The 21,026-nt window shown below is 43.4% G+C and overlaps 1 protein-coding gene across 3 annotated transcripts in view; it reads right to left on the bottom strand.

The window, feature by feature from the left end:
* Positions 1-21,026, bottom strand: part of SETD3 (SET domain containing 3, actin N3(tau)-histidine methyltransferase) — a 69,608-nt gene that overhangs the window by 7,031 nt on the left and 41,551 nt on the right. For all 3 annotated transcript variants that reach the window (XR_009518293.1, XM_060003942.1, XM_060003941.1), the window contains exons 7-9: positions 6,189-6,247; positions 5,171-5,285; positions 385-459 (exon numbers count right to left, since the gene is read on the bottom strand). Coding sequence is in view for 2 of the 3 variants with exons in the window: in XM_060003942.1 (XP_059859925.1) it covers positions 385-459; positions 5,171-5,285; positions 6,189-6,247 (249 nt within the window). In the remaining variant the exon portion in view is untranslated. The remainder of the gene's footprint in view (positions 1-384; positions 460-5,170; positions 5,286-6,188; positions 6,248-21,026) is intronic.

Genomic DNA, 21,026 nt, shown 5'->3' with positions numbered 1-21,026 from the left:
TGCGGTTCCTGATTCCCTTATGGTTTTGCCGCTTAAATAAACTGCCTCCTTTTAAAGAAGGTTCTAATCAACAGAAAAAGATACGAAAACAATGCAGTTTATACAATCGAAAAATCTGTTCTACTGTCGTAACACAGAATTTATTTTCAGTTGACGGTGTTACACACAGTAGATGGGCTGTGCAAATAACTGCGTTCACATCTTTCTCCCTGGTGGACCCGAACGTCCCATTCAGAGCACGGCATATTTATTACGGCTTTGGGTCTCAATATGTATTCCAGAAAACAAGCCTTAAATACAAATCTCAAAATTTTCTGCCCAAGTTAAATACTTTTTAAAAATGATCAACACAGTTTGAGGTGAGGGACTCCGTGTGGAACCCACCTGCTCTCCGGCCCGGAAGTCCTGCAGGGCTACACACTCACAGCGGTCGTCCTCCAGGTTGTAGCCGGTGGTGATCTGTACACGGGAGGAAGGATGACAAGACAGCGTCTAAGTGCTCTCGCTCAGGAGGGCCTTTTTCCGGCGATTAGAGGATAAAAGACACGCAAAGCTACTTAAAGGGGTGCACTCTGCTCGCTTCACCAAACTGAGCAAAGAACTGCTTGGTTATTTTCATTGATTCTACTCACGCCAGAAATCCTTATGGAAGACCCCGTACCTGCAGTGAGGGACATACTCTTCGGAAAATGTATCGTATAGGTTATCCCTTGCTGGTCTCAACCAAACATAATCATTCATTACAAAGTTACAGGCTTTGAGCTCATCCCTCCCCTCCCCCGCCATCTCCAGCCACCCACCCACCCACAGGACCTGCGCTCCCGCAAGGAGGGAAGCGGGATCTCTGGAGAACTCGAACTGACTTGCAAACAGCATCTTTAGTATTTGGTCATTAAGAACACAAGGCGGGTTTCCCACTGGATAAAGAATCAGGGAGAAAGAAAAGCTCTGTTTCCGAATTATGTACTTATTTTACTCTGGAACTAGAGAAATTAAAACTTTCAGATAAGCAAAGGAAACATAAAACAACTTAGTTGTATCCTATTCAGCCTCTTTATGCTGAAAGCTATCCTGTGAGAGTTTCTGAACCCCCAAATCCACTAGCCACACTGACAATCCGCATCTCTTCCTAATCTCTCCTGTCAAGGGGTGTGGGAGGGGGGCAGGCGATGTCGTGGTCTCGGCACTGAAGTCACCACAAAATTCTCTGGGCCTCAACTGGTCAGCATTTTACCTTCCGAGTCACCCTTTGCATTTTGTTTGTCCTGCCGTCCCCTGGCTCTTCTCACCCAGCTCAACACGTGCAAAACCCTTCCAACTGGTCTCAAATTCCAGAACTGTCCCTCCCGTGTCCCGTGTGGCATACGTGTTTGACCTCCTGTTTAAAACTTTTCAGTGGTGCTCCACTTTGCCTTGCAGAAAACATCCAAATTTTTGAGCAAGGCCAGTTTACAAGGAGGCCCACACCTCCCTACGGTCTCTGGACACGCCACTCGCCTGCCACTCCGGGCGCCGTCCCCGCTCCCTCGTGCCTGCAACCACCTTCAGCTCCTGCTTTGCCTGAGCCCCGGCTTCTCTGGAGATGCCCCCCTTCATCCCACCCTCCCTCTCTGTTCCCCAAAGCCTCTCCCACCCAGTAATAGGGTATTTATATCTGTGCACCCCCCACCATCCAGACCTGCAGCCTAGCCCTTTTCACCTCGGCGCCTGGAGCTTAGCTCACCGGGCCCAACACCTGACACTGCCCTCGCCCTTGAGAATATCTGCTTGATGCAGGGAAAAGAATAGGCTCTCCAATTTATATTAAAAGCTCCTTCTCAGAAGTCTGTCCCTCAGAGCAGCCCCCAATCTCTTAGATTGTCTGTAAATGCTCATTAATTACTTCGATCTCCTCATTTTATCCTGGAGAATCAAAATTCAAGACGGCTACAACTGCTACTTTGCTATTCAAGGTATCAACAGCTCAAAAGATTACTTTTGAGTCCAGGGAATGGCATTTGGGGATGGAAGGGCAGATAACACTCCTCTTTAAACCCAGTATCCCCAGAACCAAGACCAATGAGAAATACGAAAGCAACGAGGACTAAATGAAGGCAGGTGTTCTGGCTCATTTTCACTCACAGAACAGCTTAAACACTTGATAAAAAAATCAGCTCCATGAAGTTCCTGCCCAATATCCAAATCACTTTTATGACCCCCAAACATGACCCTGATGATAAGGTACAGAGTGGGGATTGCCCATGACCTCCCAGCCCTAGAAGGCTGGCATTCCATGGTGCAGGCAGTACCCAGGGGCCTGACAGGAGCACGAACAGGCAGAAGGAAGTCAGGGGAAGCAGGAGGGAAGGGGGAGGGCCAACAATCTATAAGAGGAGCACGCGGAAGCACAGGAGACAGACGGTGGAGGACAGGAAGGGAGGCCCGTGGGTGGGGAGGTGTGGCCATCCTATGCGTGGTGCTCAGGATGGCCCAGCCTGGGGAAGCAGCGGGAACAGTCAGCACAGAGGCCCTCGGTGGGCGTGTAGGGCCCAGACAGACTGGGGTGTAGCGAGGACAGGCTGAGCAGGGGGCCCTGTCTGCTACTGTAAACACCTGGGCTTTCACCTTGAGACTGGAAGCCTCATGCACATCTAAATGTTTCAGATCTTCAACACTCAAACAGAAGGGCCTCGAAAAAGAGCCCCCTGCAATTCTGCTTGAATCTTCCAAAGCCCTTTCATCCTGGTTGGTAGGGTCACGTATCCAAATACAAGGGCTGATCATTCCAACACGCTTTACCTGTTGGAACTAATACAGAGGCCGAAGCCCACTTAGAAGCATCCTTCTCTGTATAAACTGAACAACCTCAAAAAAGGGAAAGCAGACCTGTTCCCGTTAGTTCTGAACAAGCCACGCAGAATTTAGATACATTATGCCTCACAGCCCAACACGCCGCCTTATAAACCTGTCTACGCTTGTTTCTCGGAGTGGCTAGGAAATAGATCACGTTCGCTAGAGTCTCCAGCCCGGCCTAGATATTCATCCAGCCTCTTAATTTCTCGTGCTTTTCCTTGCTGCTGCTGGTTTGGAATCACTGTCACAGGCTTGATTCCTCCATTTCTACCCCCATAACCAGGTTTGGGGACACTGTTAGAAGCACGCAGCGTTGCTGGGTTACAAATTTCTATCAGCTCCCCCAGCGGTAGTCAGATCAGACAGACAACGACTGTCAGGACAGACACACACAAAAAAGAAATCTACTGTCTGAAAAGCTAAGCCTTTCTTTCAAGTACCTTATTTTAAAAGAGATTAACTGTTAATATGTATGACATACAACCTCATAGTGCTAAAAGAGATTCTGAAATCCTACCAGACAAAATTTCCCATCAAGTGTTATTTTTACGGTGGGAAACTGTCCAACAAAGGTGTAGTAGAGTTAAGTGTGCAGAGAAGACAACCGCTGCAAGAAAAAGCACTAACATCCTGGATAAACCTTCTCAAGGTTAGCAGTGTTTCTGCCAGGACTGCGGTGGCTGAGACCTGATGAACAGTATTAGGAAAAAGACAGTATTAGTAGTTGTCATCAATTCGTTATTTTTATTTTGAGATAAACTAACTTTTTTTTTTTTTTTTTACTTTTAGGGGGGGAAAGAGTGAGTAGTTTACATGAAAGCCACACAAAACCAGTGTGTATGTGAGTATGTGAAGGTGCAAATGCACAGCAAGAGAGTGGGAGAGACGTGCAGAAAGCCAGTAGCCAGCTACCCAGGAGGCGTCGAGTGGACCAGCCACGGGGCCGCCGGGGCCCAGGACTGGCAGGGGACCTCCGAGTTTCACTGCAGAGGCTTCTGTTTTCTTTAACTGGTTTTCTTTGTTTACAGTAAAGTATGTACTTGTTAAATTTTAGAAAGAAAAAAATAAACCCCAATGATCAATCAAGTTTGGGAACCAATGACCTAATCCAAGAAAAAGAAAAATGTTACTGTCAAATATTAAAAGCTATTTGAAAAATTTTTAAACGTCAATGTTATAATCATTTAAAATAGCTCTGAAAGAAAACAAAAAGAACAAAATATAAAATTGTATTCATTAATGAAAATAAATGATAAAATACGCTAATACGCCTCAAAACGGCTAAATTAAGCACATCTAAATTAAGGCAAAAATATAATTATAAAAGTATAGATATTCTTTTTCTCCAATTTAAGAGTGTGCTGTGGCTAGACCTTCCCAGGTTCACACTAGGGTTTCTCTCAAGTGTTTGGCACACGTGGCATGTGTTCTGGCCATTCTGTGGAATTAGATGTGAAATACTCATTTGTAGCACCAGTCTATTTACAATACTGCTAATAATAACAAAGAAAGCTGACACTGAGAAAAGATGAACAAAAAACTAACCAAACCACTATACGATTATAATATTTAAAAATTCAAAACGTTCTGAAGTTGATCATATTTCCAACTAGTAATATCAGGAAATCTTTCTCGGCACAGAGAGCAGAGCAACCTGCTCCGAGGTTCAGAATCTGAAGAATGCTGAGAAACAGAGGCAGCCTCCTCTATGCGTCATGATTAACAATCCTCACAGCGTCTCCCTATCTTTCCAACGTCTGATGATGCCAACTGGCTCCTGCATCCAAGGCCAAGAGCCAAACGCCGAAGTGCACCTCCTCCCGCCCCACTGCCAGGGACACCAGGACTGGCTCCTGAACAAAAGCAGGTTAATCAACGGGGCCAAGGATGTGTCTGCATAGCAGGTGAAGGGAGAGGGGGCAGGAAAGAATCAGAGAAACTTAAGTAACTGACAATACAGTCAGCAAGGAGAGAAAACAAGCAACACAAAAGGAAAACCCAGAAGGAGAAAGGATTTTTTTTCAATAAATTGGTATTTTAAAAAGAATAAGAAAAAAGAAACTTTGGTTTAAGTCTGTCGTCCAATAAGATAAGAAAATGTATGTGTCTAGGCTGGAATCGTGGCTTAGCAAAGAAATGCAGTTCACTGTGGCTTCTGAAAGTGATATAAGACTCACGTTTTCAGGATTAAGTAAACACAGAGAGAAAAAAACGCCAGCCTCTCCTCATGGGGGGCGAGGTTTGGCGTTGTCTGCTCCTCTTGGAGGGGGCAGTAGGGGACAGTGACTTGCAGGCAGAACTTCGCCGGCTAATGAACACGACCCGAGGAGGTCCTTACCAGGCCGTTGGTGTGATTGCACATGTCCCACAGAGGAATCAGCGCCAGGGTCACCCGGGAACCATCCTCCGTGGGAATCTGGTTTTGTCGAGTCATAACGGAAGAGACCGCCCACCTGTAACAATCAGAAAAGAGGCATATTATGGCCGGCACATCTGAAAGCCCACGGCAGTCACAACTCAACCAAAACCGAGGTGTGCCTGACCTCTCACGAATTTTCAAAACCCTTTCCTAAGTCGCAAAGGTGATGTTCATCATCATTTAAAATTAAGTCTAGGGTAAAGAGAAGAGGAGGGGGGATATGGAAGGAAAAGGGAGCCAGGGGAAATCTAGGAGTGAGAGATTAAGGGAGGACGTTCCCGGGAGAAAGCGGCCTGGAGGAAGGGCCTAGAACAGAGTCAGCCAGGCCTCAGCTGGTCCCGGTCCGCGTTGCTGCGGAGAGACCCCACCCCTCTTTTACCCAAACGCTGACTCTGTACCTATTTTGAGCCTCACTGAGAAGCAAACACTAACTCCTTTCTGATCGGAATCCTCTAAGAACTCTACAAAATGTGGAATGGTATTTTTTTTTCCTATGTTGTGCACTGCATTAAATCTTTTTGTTAAAAAGAAGTCCCTACTTTAAAGAGCTAAAACAGTCTGTTTGAAAAAAAAATCCTCACCCCACACTAATGTTAATCTTGAGCATCACATGGCTCTATCAACTAATCCCCACCAACACAGGTTAATGGCAATTTCCACATGGCTATTAAAACGCTGCTCCCTGCCCCGGGGTCCAGTGTAACTTCCAGAAAGAACAATCTCTTTTTTAAGGCTTTAAATAGTCATGCAAGTCACTTCTTACCCAAGCCCTTCGCACTTCTGAGATCCCAATTTCACTCAGAAACCACCCTCCAACACATGCCTCGCACATACGTACACCACACCCCACACACACCCCAACACACACACACACACACACACACACACACACACACACACACACACACACACACACACACACACCCCTCACACCAACCTGTAGTCCTCATAAGTGAAAGAATCCTTCAAGGGCAGTTTGTGGGCATGAGGATGGGTCTGGGAATTAGAAGTTTTAGAAAGCAGAGGCGAAAAGAGAAAAAGGGAAAACAGAAATCAGTCAGCAAAATTTCATTATTTAGCTGCCTAACAGATCCTAACAAGAGCCAAATGAAGCAGGAGGCATCCAGCCGCGCTACTGAGGGATCATCGTGCTATTATGCTCTCACATCACTGTCAACTTAATTTGTTGTGCCCAGCAGCCGCCATAAATCTGCTGCTTCATATTTCGATACCAGGACCCACAGACACGGCACAGAAATAAAATTTAAGGTGGACTGAGTTTACAAAAGGTAGGCACACCCACACCGTAAGTCTCTCGTGTACACGGAAACCCGGAGTCTCCAAGTCAGGTGTCTGTCCCAGCCTCCCTTTGCATCTCTTGCCTTAATGTGCTGTACAGCCCTCACGAATAGTCCAAATCTCTTCTTGCATCAATAAAAGGAACAACTAAAGGCACTCTAATAAATTGAAACTTCTTTCATTTATCTCTGACTTAAAATCATTTGGAAGGAAATCAACTTGTTACGTGCAAATGAATCACACAACATGGCAGATGCAGCTCAAATACAGAAAATCAAGAAAAACACAGTTTGTGAAATTATGAATTACATTTTACAAACAAATGTAATAAAGATAAAATCGAGATCGGCATATGTGAATTCTACTCCTTTTCTTTTTGTCTCTGGACAAAAGAACATTTGATAAAAATATCCAAAACTCCACACTTCAGAGAAAATTGTACACATCTCACATCCTCTCTCTCCACAATACTCCCCCCACCTTGGGCCTTTCGAGCACTTAAAAAACTGCGTCTCAACTAAGAAATTCAAAGCTGTAACAGTATAATTTTAATCTTCGGTTTCCATTACAGGCTGACAGACAGATTGCAGTAAGTGATCAAATGGTGAGTTCTGAGATACCGGTGCGATTCGGCTGCACCGTCTCTGCAGCACTGCAAATGCACGGAGCCCCGTGCAGTGTGCAGTTCTGACTTTTGACGCATTACCATCACAAGTGCATATGGTAATTTATCATCGCTCACTGCACTGTACTCGCTGGCACCGTATGCAGGACAGTAGGGGATGAGGTAAAAGTGGCTCGAACCGTAAATCAATTAGAAAACAAAAGCTTGTGCTCGGCGCGCAATTTTAGGCAAATTATATATTACAAAAGGCTGCCAATTGGGTGCTAGCTCCCAGGTGCCTGCTTCTCCCCTCTGATCCTAAACCCAGTTTTAACCCTTTGGAAGAAAAGTCAACATATGGAAATACAGTCACATAATATGTAAATGTTCTGACAATAAAAATGAAATTAAAGAAGATATAATTTAGGTCAAAATATAAAATAAAAAAAATAAAATAATATCGCTCAGGGGCATTCTCCAGCTGCATTATTCTAGCTAGGAAGATGAGAAAAAACTATCTCTGGTTTAAAAAAAAAAAACCCAATACCATGGTCAAGCACAGCAAAGATTCAAGGAGAAGCTTCTTATTGCCTCTTCTTTGTAATGAGTGAAATGCAAGCCTGTGTCCTAAGAGTCCTAAAGAAGCTTTCCATTTAATTATGGAACTTGACCATAAGGGTGCTCAGGTTTTTCCTCGTAAGAGTACAAATTCCGCAGATAAGAACTGCCCCTCCACCCAAAACTAATTTGATGATAAGTACCATAGAAATTTTTCAGAACTTTAAAGAAAAGAAATTCCATTGCTAAAATTTCCTTTCACTTATAATAAAATGAAGCTTCACACAGTCTGACCTGCTGGGAATGTTGCACATCCTATCTCTTCTCAAACTCTAGGAGGGGGGAAAGCATTGTTGCTTTTGTTATTTTAAAATGTTTTAAATTCATTTAAGCTGGGGAATGCCCTGTGGTATTTTGAAAGCTGGTAAATTCCAATGCTAAAACCCCTGAGTATTAAAAATTCGACCCCTCCCCCCTCGAAAAGTTTGACTTACTGAATAGGAGAAGAGATGACAATTTTCAAAATTAGAATGCTGAATGTCAAAACGACTTGTGGAAGAATGTTCCAAACACTCAAAGATCTTTAAATAGCTTTGGACTCTACGAAGAAAACTCTTCAAACAAGGGCAGCCTCCCCAAGGACCAAAAAGATGGAAAATTAACTCTCCAAAATGTCTCCCTTCCTACTATTTATATACATTTCTTACCAAAAATACAAGTTTATGTTCACAGGCCTGACGAAGTCGTAAAGAATACGCAAGGGAAAAAATACGCAAATGCTTTCTTCAGGTTAATTTTGAAGATTATTTTGGCTATAGAGTTACGTAATATTTGCAGAATCTGTTAGAAATAGTTGTTCTTATCTGCTTCAAAAATAAGGTGTGCCCACTGTACGTAATTCTGGTTTTAAAAAAAAGCTATTCTACCACAGACACATGCACTTAACAGTTATACTGAAGTGGAATTTGAGGCTATAGAGAAAGGCAAGTATCTTCCATTTCAACGGGGCCCTCACTGCTGTGACACCAGCGCCACCTACTGGCCTCATGGCGGAATCGGTTACAGCTGCAGAGTTCTTGAATTATTTCCTAGGGCAAGGCCCCCAGAGCAACTTATCCTAAAGCAAACCGGGGTTTATCCAGAATGGCTACTGGCTCAGCTTTACTCAAGAGAAATTTGGTTTCTAAAAAAAAAAAAAGAAGAAAAAAAGAAACCAACCTACCTCTTTAAATTATTATATAATAGTTTTACAAGGATCTTGAAACATTCAAATATTGAAGTGATTTTCACGTGAAAAGCATTTAACTTTAAAAATAAGTATTTTCACATACCCTGAAAAAATAAACAAGAATAAGAAATATGTCTATTCCAAACACTAAGCTCTGGACAGAATTTTTTTTAACACATCAAGCCTTAACGTTTAAAAATACATTTTCCAAAAATTATAATATTAACCTGAAGTTACTTGAAAGCTCCTAAAAATGTTCTTAGATGAAAGTCACTAAGTTCACACTTTATGGGGAGGATAACTGAACACTCCTCATTTATAGAGCAAAATCTTATAAGGGTTTTGTTTATCTCCAATAGAAGACATTCCTAACCTGTACTTTAAAAACTGTAAATGAAAGCAGAAAACTTACTCATTGTGGCTAATTAGTTTGAGATAGCTGTTTCCAAGATCTAGCTACACATGGGATGAGTGAGGGTCTGTCTGGCAGTAGAGAAAGACGACATTGATGGGGTCTCTCAGGTACCCGGGCCCAAAAGGAGCAGGCCATAGGGTCCACCAAGCATTAACTTCCTCCCCACTCCCCACCCACCCCATAAATACAGGTTTAGAAACAAGCCCATATTTTTTAAGTGATCGACATTTTCACTTTCTTGTGCATTATAAACATCTGAAGTTGGAGATATGAACAGTTCCTGTAGCTCATAATCAGACTTGAAGCCCTATAGAGCTTACTTTTAAAAGAGGATTCTTGTTTCCTTAAGTCAAGCCTGACAACCCAGGGACGCTCTCTCCCATTCCCTCTTCTACCATAGGAGGTGTTCCAGATGAGACACAGTAATATTGTACCTAGTACAAAATAATCACTATGTTTGGGGAAGATTAATATCTAAAATCGTTTGTTTGGCTTCAATAAAAAGAAGTAATATTGCTAAATATGTAAGTATGACATTTTGAAGAATTTACCATATTGCATGGGTCTGGTAGCTATGCTTAAGGAAATTAAAAACCACTACAGTCAGCATATTTGATCCTTATTAAAGTTCTGTCTTGAACTATCACTCACATAAAACAAAAATAAACCAAGAAGAAATTTAAATAAAACCTATGGATTACAAGAGTTGAAGATGAAAAAATGAACAATATTCTGCCTTTTAAAAATTGATTTAGCATGCAGCTTCTCTTTATAGTCCCTTGATAAAAATGAAATCTCCCTAACAAACACTTAATAAAACCTGTCAATATCTCGGGAAAGAAAAATGACACAAATGCATTAAGTATTAAATACCCTTGGAAAAAGTCACATATTCCATGAATTTTTGATGTACTATCTTGACATTAATGTAAAACCTTGATATTTATAATTGACAGATATTTAATAAAGTATAAAGAAGATGACTGCTGTGTAGCATGCAAATTTTTCAGGTTGATCAGAAATGAAAGATACAGACATGTACTTAAACTAAATAAACAGTTAATATGTGCTACACGAATCAGCTGCAGCCTTATTTTAAGCTCACACAACAAATCTTGGTGGAGAAGCAAAATAAGCAGAATTCATTATTATGTGAATTCCTAATTCAGAAACATCTAGTATGTGAAACAGCTTTGCAACAGCTCTGCACAGAAACAAAATACATTTGAGTTAAAGCTGCTTCTTGTTTTTAATATTTAACAGTAAACATTTCAAAAAATAAAATAAAGACAAGCACTTTCATAAATATATGGACAGGTATTTCCTAAAACAATTCTTTAAAAAAAACCACATTTAACCTAAAGAAAGATTCAAAACACTCTAAGGAAATTAAACAAAAAAAGATTAAAACACACAAATGGCCTCTAGGACACAAACACTTCTCAAAATCAGATCTTTACTTTTCTAAAGAATACTCATCTCTAACCTTGACCAGTTTTTATATGGAAACTGAGTTGAATACATTTAATAATCACCTTCAATGAGGCATTTAAATATATTAAAAGGAAAGTAGCTCAGTTCATAAAAATGACTCCTAAATACTGCATTTTAAAGAATTTTACAACCTGCTGTAATATATAATCAATTGTTAACTTGAAAAATATGTATGGTAGTTCAGTGACCTATTAATGGCTCTATAGTATCAGGAATGACAAAACATAATTTAGAAGTTGTACCTATTTTGTTCTGATAAAAAACCACAGTAGCATGCAATTTGAACTTCCTAACTAAAACATGTCGAAGACTGTATTTGGCATATGTATTAAAAGGCAGGGGGCAGGGAAGGGGCAGAAGGAAAATTTACACTTAGAACACTGAGGTTCCCCCTCCTGCTCCAAAAACAGGCTAACTAGAAGCAGCACGTCAGGCAGCAATCTCTAGTAGGTCCTCAACCCTCCTGCTCGTATTTCATTTTCTAAGTGGATATAACACAGTTTAACTGAATGACAAATTGCAAAATATCTTTTGAATCTAGAACTTAGTTTTGATGACCATAAATCAGAATCAAAGCACGGTTCACGCATTTGGCTCTTGAGGGAAAAAAAATCAATTTTAAAGACTTTCATTTTTAAACACAGGTTACACCCAACTCTTCAGGGAATTTTTCATCATAAAGTTCTTTGAAGTCACTCAATACGATCAAATAAATACATCAATACACATTAAATTTAAACTGCCTGCTTTTCCCTTATACTTAATTTTTATAGCAAATGGGTATTACCTTATAATACAAAAATTTTAATTAAGTAAATGAGTTTAGTAGAGAAATATCAACGCTGTTCAATAAATTCATGAAATTACTTTAGGATGGAAGAATTGGTTTTTTCATTGGAACACTGAAATCTATAACCTACATCCAGTTTAGATTAAATTGAAATCTACTGAAACACTGAAAAAGATATGCCTGTTTAAAAACTTTATTGGTTACCATTTGTATTCCCTGAAGAGGGGCAATCAGCCACGAATCAAATTTAGTCATAATCAATCTACATTTTTGACTGTCAATCATTTGTTCACTCAACAAATATTCATTGACTCAGAAAAAAGCTGAATAGGTTAGGACTAGAAATTCAACAAATACTGCATTTACTGACTATCTTGAATGCTCTGCGAGGTGCTGTGTGACAGGAGGACACAGTCACTATCCTCACAGGGGTCCTGCCAGGCAGCAGTCAGATAAGTGACTTTAAAAAGAAAGGTGATGCCAGAGGTTACAGCCCAGACCCTCCTTCTCCGACCACCAGGTTTCTCTGCTCTGTGTCCTCCCAGTCCTGGGCCCTTCTTTCCCACCGTGTGCACACGCGCACGCGTGCGTGTGTGCAAGTGCGTGCGTGCGTATGCATGTGTGTGCGTGTACACGCACACAGGCACATTCGGTTCACAGTTCTTTGCCCGAGGAGGTGAGCGGGGCAGGGACGACGTCCTTTTTACCACTAGGGAACCCCCGGTGCCTCGCACGATACCTCATTCAGAGAAACGCTCTCCTCCACAGTGAGAGGGAAACGCTCCCCCTGCCCTCTGCCCTGGGCAGCAGCGAAGGGCGAGCCGCGACCTGGGGGCTAGGAGATTTCCTCTCGGTGGACCCGTCATGGCCAAAGTGACAGGTGGGACAGAGGAGTGGCGACTCCAAAGGTGGCGAGGGGCAGCGCCAGGGTAAGCAGGCGATGTGGCGGTGACCAGACCCCACCCCAGGGTCACGTGCTTGCCACGCTCCTCCCCTGCAGCACCGCACACAGGCACTGCCCACGGGCTTCCGGAGAAACAGATCTGGGCTTCCTTTCCTTCTGTCTGCCATCTCTCATGAATAGGGTATTTTCCCACTATCTAGGGTCAAAGAATCTTCTCTCTTTTTTCCCCAAAAATCTATCTTCAAGCATATCTGAGAAAGCTTTACTCTACTTTAAGAATCCAATAAGGGGCAAAATGGACCAAGCCCAGCAGTTCCCTGTCCCAAATGGCCCTCCACCGTGCCACTCCAACTCACCCCAGCAGCGGTGCACCTTAACAGAGACAGCCTCATCCTCCCTGGTCACCTCAGATCACCTGACGCCGAGCCTCCGTCTCCTCATCTGAAAAGGGGGTCAGAGAGCAGCCTCTATCTTTTTTCTAAGCTCTTAAATCTTTTGTTTCTTTGCCTTTGACACTCCCCACCCCCAAATATCTCAATCTGCTGATTAACTTGAGGACTCCAAACCATGATCGAATCTCTCTTCTGGTCTGCAAAAAGATAATAACTCCAGCAAGCAAGCAATACTTGCAACTCCTCAACTTATCACCAAAGAAACTAGAAATAAACAGAATGGTAAAAAGCAGTTTTCATTTTTAGAAGGATGCATTTGCATCAGAAAAGCAGGCTAGAATTATTTATCATCAGCTTCATAGAATTTTATTTTTCATTTCGGCTACTTTAGATTTCAACAATTCAGGATAGAGACTTTGGACTCTGGTTAAATTAATCAAGCTAGCATGATTCGGGGCACCAGTCATTCATAAGAGGAGAGCATTCTGACCACCATTATGAAGCCCATCTCCTTGATAGGGAGACTGACGTTCAGAGATGCATACAAACCTTGTCCCAGAAAAGGAATTACCGTGGCTTGGTACACAGGAAAGCTCTCTGTATCTCTAGAAGACAGAGACACAGAGACAGACAGAGAGACAGAGAGAGACTGAGAAACTGAGAGGGAAGGAGGAAGGGAGGGATTAACAGTCACCATTTACTAAGCAGTCTGTGCAAGGAACTCTTGAGAGCTTTACTGAACTTTACGTGTATTACATAATTTAATCATCCTGCTTCCTGTGAAATAGGCACTATTAGTAGACCCATTCTGTTGCTGCAAAAACTGAGGGACAGAGAAATTAACAGCATGTCCAAGGTCATTACCCAGTTAATAAATGATGGGGCTGGGATAATAACCAGGCAAAAGTTTTCTGGAGATTACTGAAAGGCAAAGGATAATTAGTTGTCCCGCTTTTATAAATTAAGGTTAAGTTCTGATACGGTAAACACGTTTTTTTCCTGTTGAAATTCTAGGAAAATGCTTGGTAAATATTGCTCTCATTTAAAATTCAGCACAGAGATATTTTAAAGGACATTACAACGCTTAGAGGCAGGCAATATTACCAAAACTAAGAATGTTTATGTCTGTTATTTCCAAACCACCAGAAAGCACGCCATATTTAGTTAAAGTCGCTATCTATAGTCATAAAATCTCAGACCCAGGTGGTAACTTTGAGATCATCTAGCCCAATTCCCCTGTTATTCTGGACATGAAGAACCCTGGTCCCAGAAAACACATATGTACCAAATACATGTAGATAGGTACACTCTTTTCCTTTAATACACTTTAAAACATAGAGGTCATATCTGGAATTCACTTTCTGGTATTTTCTTCATTAGAATTATGCCACATTGGTGTCCCAACAACTTCCAATATTACATTACCTGGAACGCCTACCATTTTCATGATAACTGTGAACAGCCTCTAAGACACCCCGCAGCTTTATCAATCATTAAACCAGTGTTACCTCCAAGTGCTTACACGGGTGCCATCTCTTTGGCTACTTTCAACTCTCCTCGTTGTCAAGTTGTTAGAGAAATGAACTTTGGCGCCTTAAATGTCCTGCCTTTAAGCCTAAAGGAAGCTGAAGTCACGAGCAGCTAGTAAGCGATGAACCCAGGGGTGCACCACGGAGCCTGAGAACCCGCGTATTTCAGACTTGGGATTCTGATAAAGACCGGCCACATTCTGACGTAATACATCAGTCCTAAGGATTCAGGAGGGTTCCCACAACTGAGCAAGCCTCTGAAACCCTCACATGCTCAGGCACATCACATGGATCCACACATCACATACGCTACTTGGTCACCAGCTGCTATGAGCTAACCCTGGTAAATCCCAAGGATAACAAAATCCAGGGTAGAGGTCCCTGCTGCACACAGCCAGCTGCTGGTCACAAGGGAGGTGGGTAAGAGTGGGTGGCTGAGATCACAGCACCAAGGTTCAGTGCGTCTTCGCGACCCCTGCAGGTGCTGGGGTCCACAGGGAGCGTGTACGCGACCAGTGGTGAGGGCGCTGGTGCCCCCACCATCGCAGACTACTCCTCTCCCTTCCTTTTCTGTATTCCGGATGCTTAAACTGTGCTACAAGGTACCAAAGAGAAAATCCCCAACACTACTTCTCTGGGTCCCCTTCCCATCAGGAGAGCAAAAGCACAAATGTTCCAAGCAAGGAGGAGAGGTACAGAGGCCACTCCTCTTGCTCCATGGCTGGGTACACAGGAAAGCTCTCTGTATCTCCAGGAGAGAGACAGACAGAAAGACGGAGAGAGACAGAGGGAGGGAGGGAGGGAGGGAGGTATGAACAATATAAAGTCACTGATAAAGAGCTATTGCTCAGAATAGAAAACCTTTTTTGTATCCCCTGAAAAGGGAACTTTCAAACGTATCACCCTGAGATTTGATAAATAAAAAAATTTTTCTAACATTTTTGGTAAAAATGCCCCCATTAAAACTACAGTGAACTGAATTACAGGGCTACAATGTGTTAGAGGCACAACAGGATGTTATTACAGTAAGTCAAGACAACTCACTTGACTAACCAAGTGTAATTTAAAATGTCCGTGCCTTTGGGTAAAGTAGCTGAGAGCTTTCTTTTTGATTAAGCAAAATTATTTTATATTCAGCTTCAGTTGATAAAAAAATGTCCCTCTCTCCTTTTGAGTCCAGAAAAGGTACCATAACTCTTTCGAGCGTTGTTCTACCAAAAGATAAAAATTTAAAAACCAGGCTATTTCCCTACTGGCATCAAAATTTCTTAGGGAAAAGAAGTCATAAAAAAAATTCTTCTGTAAAGTTAGAGTCTACCTTGAAACAGAACCAGGTATAAAATCAAGAAGAGGAAAAGGGCCGATCAAATCGTGCAGGACTGTACCAGGCTCTGCCCAGCTTCCATCTCTGAAGATAAGCCCAAGTGAGAGCCCAGCAGGACGAGTGAGACAATGCAAGTCTACTTCTTTTTCCACAAAAAAATATGCTTTGCCTTATATTTCCTTAATTAGATGCTTTACTGATCAATAGTTATGAGATGGATTTCACTCTCGTTTTTATCAGAGAAAATACTGTCTCACTTTCTAAGAATAATACCATTTTGTTGGAGCAGTCAATATCTGGATACAAATTTTCAGTGAAAGAACAGTTTAATCAGTGCATAGCTTTTAAGCACTACCTATAAAACAGGCAATTATCAAATTGTTCACTTGGAACCGAAAGCAAGAAATCCAATATATTAACTTAAGTCACCTTTCAATATAAGATGACTTTTGATTACAGTCATATATGAGAGAAGATTTTAGAACTGGGTTTTGAAAACCAGGTCTAACTCCTAACCCAGAGTCCCGAAAGTTGGGGAGCACTTCTATTCGGGGGGGGGGGCAGGAATGGCAGTGAGAGAAGCCCCGGGAAGAGTGAGCTTGAAGGGTCAGCAGGAACGTCACAGAGGTCGAGGAGACAGGGCAGTGGGACAGCCACGGGATCGGACAACTGGTGGCCCAGGGACCCACCAGGGGGTATGTCACTGGTGGGGCAGTGGGAGGGCCTAGACCACAGGGGCTCGAAGAACTCTCAAGCATGGAATATTCTTGGTACATGCTGTGGTTAAAGACAGAAGGGGACAGGACGTTATCTCAAAGGCACAGGGACGTTCTGTAAACCCAAGGGCTAAAGCTGGGCAGGAAGGAAAGGATGAGAAAGATGGGGATGGAGAGACGGCACCCAGAGCAATGTCACAGAGCTCTGGGCACGGGCCACCAGGCTCACCTTAGCTGCTGGCCAGGACTCCTTCTCAGAGGGACTGAGGGAGGCAAAGACACAAAGAAACTGAGATGGAGACAACAAGAAATAGAAGAAATTCCTGTCATCTGGTCTGAGTTTTCTCTTAGTAAACTGGGAACGGGTGAGCCTGGGGGCAGCTCAGGGCTGCAGAGACTCTGAAACAACACCTAGGGGATGAGACAGACGGTCAGCGAGGTGTGATAAGGCATCTCTCTGGCCAGGCTACGGTTTGACCTGGCTCAGAGTTAACTGTCACCTGGACACTCCTGCTGATGCTCTGGGGCCCGGGAGCAGAGGCTGAGACAGGATGGTGCGGAGGCTGCAGGTCTGCTATAAAGGGCAGCACAGCCACCTGCTTCATAACAGACACGAGAGAAGAGAGTTTAGATTTAGTCTCGAGCTTCTCAGGCTGGGGAAGGCGGTACAGAGAGAACCTCTTTCTAAACACTTAATGAATCTGCTGCAAAAAGAAAAAAACCTGTTTTCCCATCTGCACTTCCAGACACATATAATAAAGTGACATTTTCCAACATAGGTTTTTCTAGATCATTAGCTTTGTCAATTAAGACTCTCCTCGGCAAAATGGCCATTGTTTTTTCTAGTCATCTTCTAATTTCTAAAAAAAAAAAAAAAAAAAAAAGTTGCAAAACCTGGAAGTAATCTTATATATCCCTGAAAAAAACGTGACGTGGAAAAGTTTCCCCCAATTTTCATAACTACAATTTGATATTACTTTCCAGATCAGAAAGATTTACCTCCCTTCCACTGATTCACTCTGCCAACCCTAAGATGGTTTGATATCCCTCTTCCTTCAAACCTTCAGATGCCCTCCAGTGACCTCTGCGTTTCCAACACAGAAGTCTGCAAAATACCAGCTGGTGCCTGACCTTACACCATATTAAACTGCTCTTGAGTTGATCCATTCATTCATTCACTCGTTTACCCACTCCCTTATTCAACAAATATTACAGAGTGCCCACTCTCGAGTGAAATGCTGTGCCAGGGAATGGGGAACAAGTAAGCAAGATGGCTCAGGCCCCTGCCTTCCTCCCAGAGCTTCCTGTCTGCTGGGTGGCGGGTACTAGACACAGTTATGGTCGGGATGAGAGCGGCTGAGGGGAAGAGTGCAGAGCAGGGGGAAGTGATACAGTCTGGCAGGGGGCGGGTGGCAGGTGGATCCAGGGAGGGAGAAGGGACGGGCACAGGGAGCCCTGGGCTCTCCCGCTGAACCTGTCAAACGCAAGGAGCTGATAAACACAGCCGGACTCCAGTTCACTGTTCCTGCTACGGGTCAGGCCCCGTGGGGGACAATGAGTAGGACGGGTTCCCTATGCACAAGAGTAATGACACCATCGCAGGGCATCCAGGTGGGCAAAACATGACTGTGTTTTGGCACCAGAACACATGCCGTGTGCTGGAATCACAGAGAAGGGGCTGCAGACGTTGTTGGCAACAGAGCGATCAGGCAGTGACTCAGGGAGGAGGGGGCACGTGAGTCAGGTCTCCAGGTGGGAAGGGAGAAAGTGCCCCAGACCGTACCAGGAACATCGGTGCAGGAGGAGGAGGGGCTGAGGTGTGCTGGGTGGAAAAGCTCATGTAGGGAAGCAGCAGGGAAAGGCTGGTGGGCACGCGAGGGCCCTGCAGAAGGCGCGGTGCACAGGGCAGCAGCTCTGGAGGGGCCCTACTGGTCAGCTGCCTCACGTGTAAAGGGAAGACAGGGCCCACCCCCGAGGTCTGCTGGCACCTAAGAGGCATCAGTAAGTTAGTAGCCCTCCAGAGGAAGGGACTTAAATTCAGTAGACATTGGTAAATTAATGGAAATGATGAAGAAGGTCTTCTTTAGGGAAAGTAATGTACCAAAGGATGGATCAAAACAGAGAGCAGAGGAAGTGGAGAGTGTGGGGAGGGGGCTGGTGAACCTGATAAAAACATTGGGTCTAAGGTGGCAAGGCCTCGGCCAACCACCAGTGAGAACTGAGTCCCCAAGGAGCAGAATCCTGCCACCAGTCAGGAGATGGAGTGCAGATGCTGGTCCTCCTCCAGTCGAGCCCTCAGATGAGAGCACACACTGACTGCAGCCTGAGAAACACCCTGGAACACAGGACCCGGTGAGGCTATGCCTGGATTCCTGGATTCCCAATACCACCCATGCGAGAATAAGGGTGCATTGTTTTAAGCCTCTAAAAAACAGACAACTATGGGCCTGGGAGTACTTCTCAAGAAAGTTCACACGAGCACATACATACCTTATCGGTCAGGATGGGCTAGGAGCTGCTGTAGTAACAAGTGTCTTCAGTAAATGTTAGCACCTTTCTGCCTTTTAGGAAAGGGGAAATGAACATATTTACTGGAAAAAAAAGGAAGAAGATGCACAGGATGGGGAATAAGTGACAGGACAAAGACACGTGGGCATTATGTTACCAAGAGCACAGGTAAAGGGTTGGCCTGGACAAGGAGAGAAAGGTGAAGACAAAAGAGGATGGTGACGGTAAGGGGAAATAATGAGAAGGACACAGAAAAGGCATGGAAACTAAAGGTGGACAAAACACCTCAATTCTCTTCCTATTGGAGGCAGGAGCTTGTGCTTAGAATGAGGGGCATTTGGTCTGCTTTACGATCATTAGTGTGGTGATACTGTCTCTTGTCCCCTTGGCCCCACTTGTGCTCAGCATTCACTCAGTCACCTGAAAACTAATACTTTATTTCAATCCTAAATTTACAGCTTTTGGAGACATCCAAGTTCTTTGAAACATATGCTTTGTACTCTGAACAAAGACACTGGCTAGTTAAGATGTGATAAACAGTTGCTTCTACACTGGCAGTCTCAAAGAGGATCAAATCCAATATAGAAACCCATCTGAGTCTCTTTAATTTCCAAAGTTACTTATGAAAATCAGGCAATGTGAAGGCCTCCATAAGGCCCACCTCATACGCTTATGGATTTATTTTGGTCCCTTCAATTCCATACACCTGCTTTTGATCTGTAAAACAGATGAAAACTGTGATACACAAAGGGAATTGTAAGACATTCTGGACAGGCTCCAACAGCAAGCTCTTTGCTCTTCCAAAGTCCTACAGTCCAGGACGCTGCTGTCTGGGTGCACTGCATCCAGGCCTCAGTCCAGACCTACGGACACCAAGAGTGGAGCTCAGGAAGCGCCATTTTTAACAAGTTTGCAGGTGACTTATACTCACTTGAGTTGAATCTAGGAACTGGGTATATTGCCAGCTGCCACCAAGGAGGAGGTAGTGAAGATCTTTGCTATCTGATTAAACCCCTCCCCATGCCTTGCAGGTACATATGCACACACAGATGAATGGTGGCAAAATGCAGTCTGGGAGAAGCTAAATTTCACACTAGGGTTTCTGGCCCCATCTTTGTCCAGATCTGCCCACTTGAGGTTCCAGGTCATTGAAACTCTGCCAAACAGAATATATAAAACTTTACTTCTCCTCCTTAAGCTATTGTATTTTCTAATATTTTCTACTGTACATATGTATGGTTTCTAATTTTAAAATAATTTCACTTAAAATAAAAGAAAAAAGTCAAAAAGGCCGCTGAGAGCAAGGCCAAGGACTCAGCCATATTACTTTTTCCTCTAAAGTAATCTAAAGGTCTCCAACTCCATCCATATTACTTAGATTCTCAGGATCTCTAACACAGTTTTGGACCTGACCTGCAAATAACTGATAATTAGAATTTATTCAACTTATATTTATCATGTGCCAAACGTCAGGCTAGGAGCTGGGGAAACAAAACTGAAGAAAGTCTGTTCTCAGCCCTTTAGGGGCTCAAAATGGCCCCATTAAACAGAAATTAGTGAAATTATGCAGGTGACTCATTAATGAACAATTAAACTTCTCAATCTGCTGAGTAGTGAAGATGCAGGTAAATGCGGCGCCGCTGGCTCACGTATCACTTTCCTCCCCACGACAGAACCTCCGTGCCCGTCACCCCTGCCTAACTTCCTAGTGCCAAGGGCCACGGTCTCTATGTCAGGAACTCATCAGCCCGCTTCCAGAGGACTGGTCACTGTGTGCAGAAAAGGGTCTGACTGAGGCAGGTGCTGAATGGCATTATCATCCAAATCAACTCTACAGTAACAATAAAATAACAATTAACATTTATTGAGTACCTACTATATGCCACGCACATAAAATATCCTAGGCATTTTACAGTATTAACCAAGTTAAACCTCGCAAGGAACCCTGTGAGATAGGTACCACCATCACCCCCATTTTACAGATAAAGAAACTATGCCCCAGAAGAAACGTGCC

The sequence above is a fragment of the Delphinus delphis genome, chromosome 2 (assembly GCF_949987515.2).
Source record: "Delphinus delphis chromosome 2, mDelDel1.2, whole genome shotgun sequence".
NCBI lineage: Eukaryota > Metazoa > Chordata > Mammalia > Artiodactyla > Delphinidae > Delphinus > Delphinus delphis.
The sequence above is the reverse complement of the archived record's forward strand: the minus strand, read 5'-3'. Positions and strand labels throughout refer to the sequence as shown.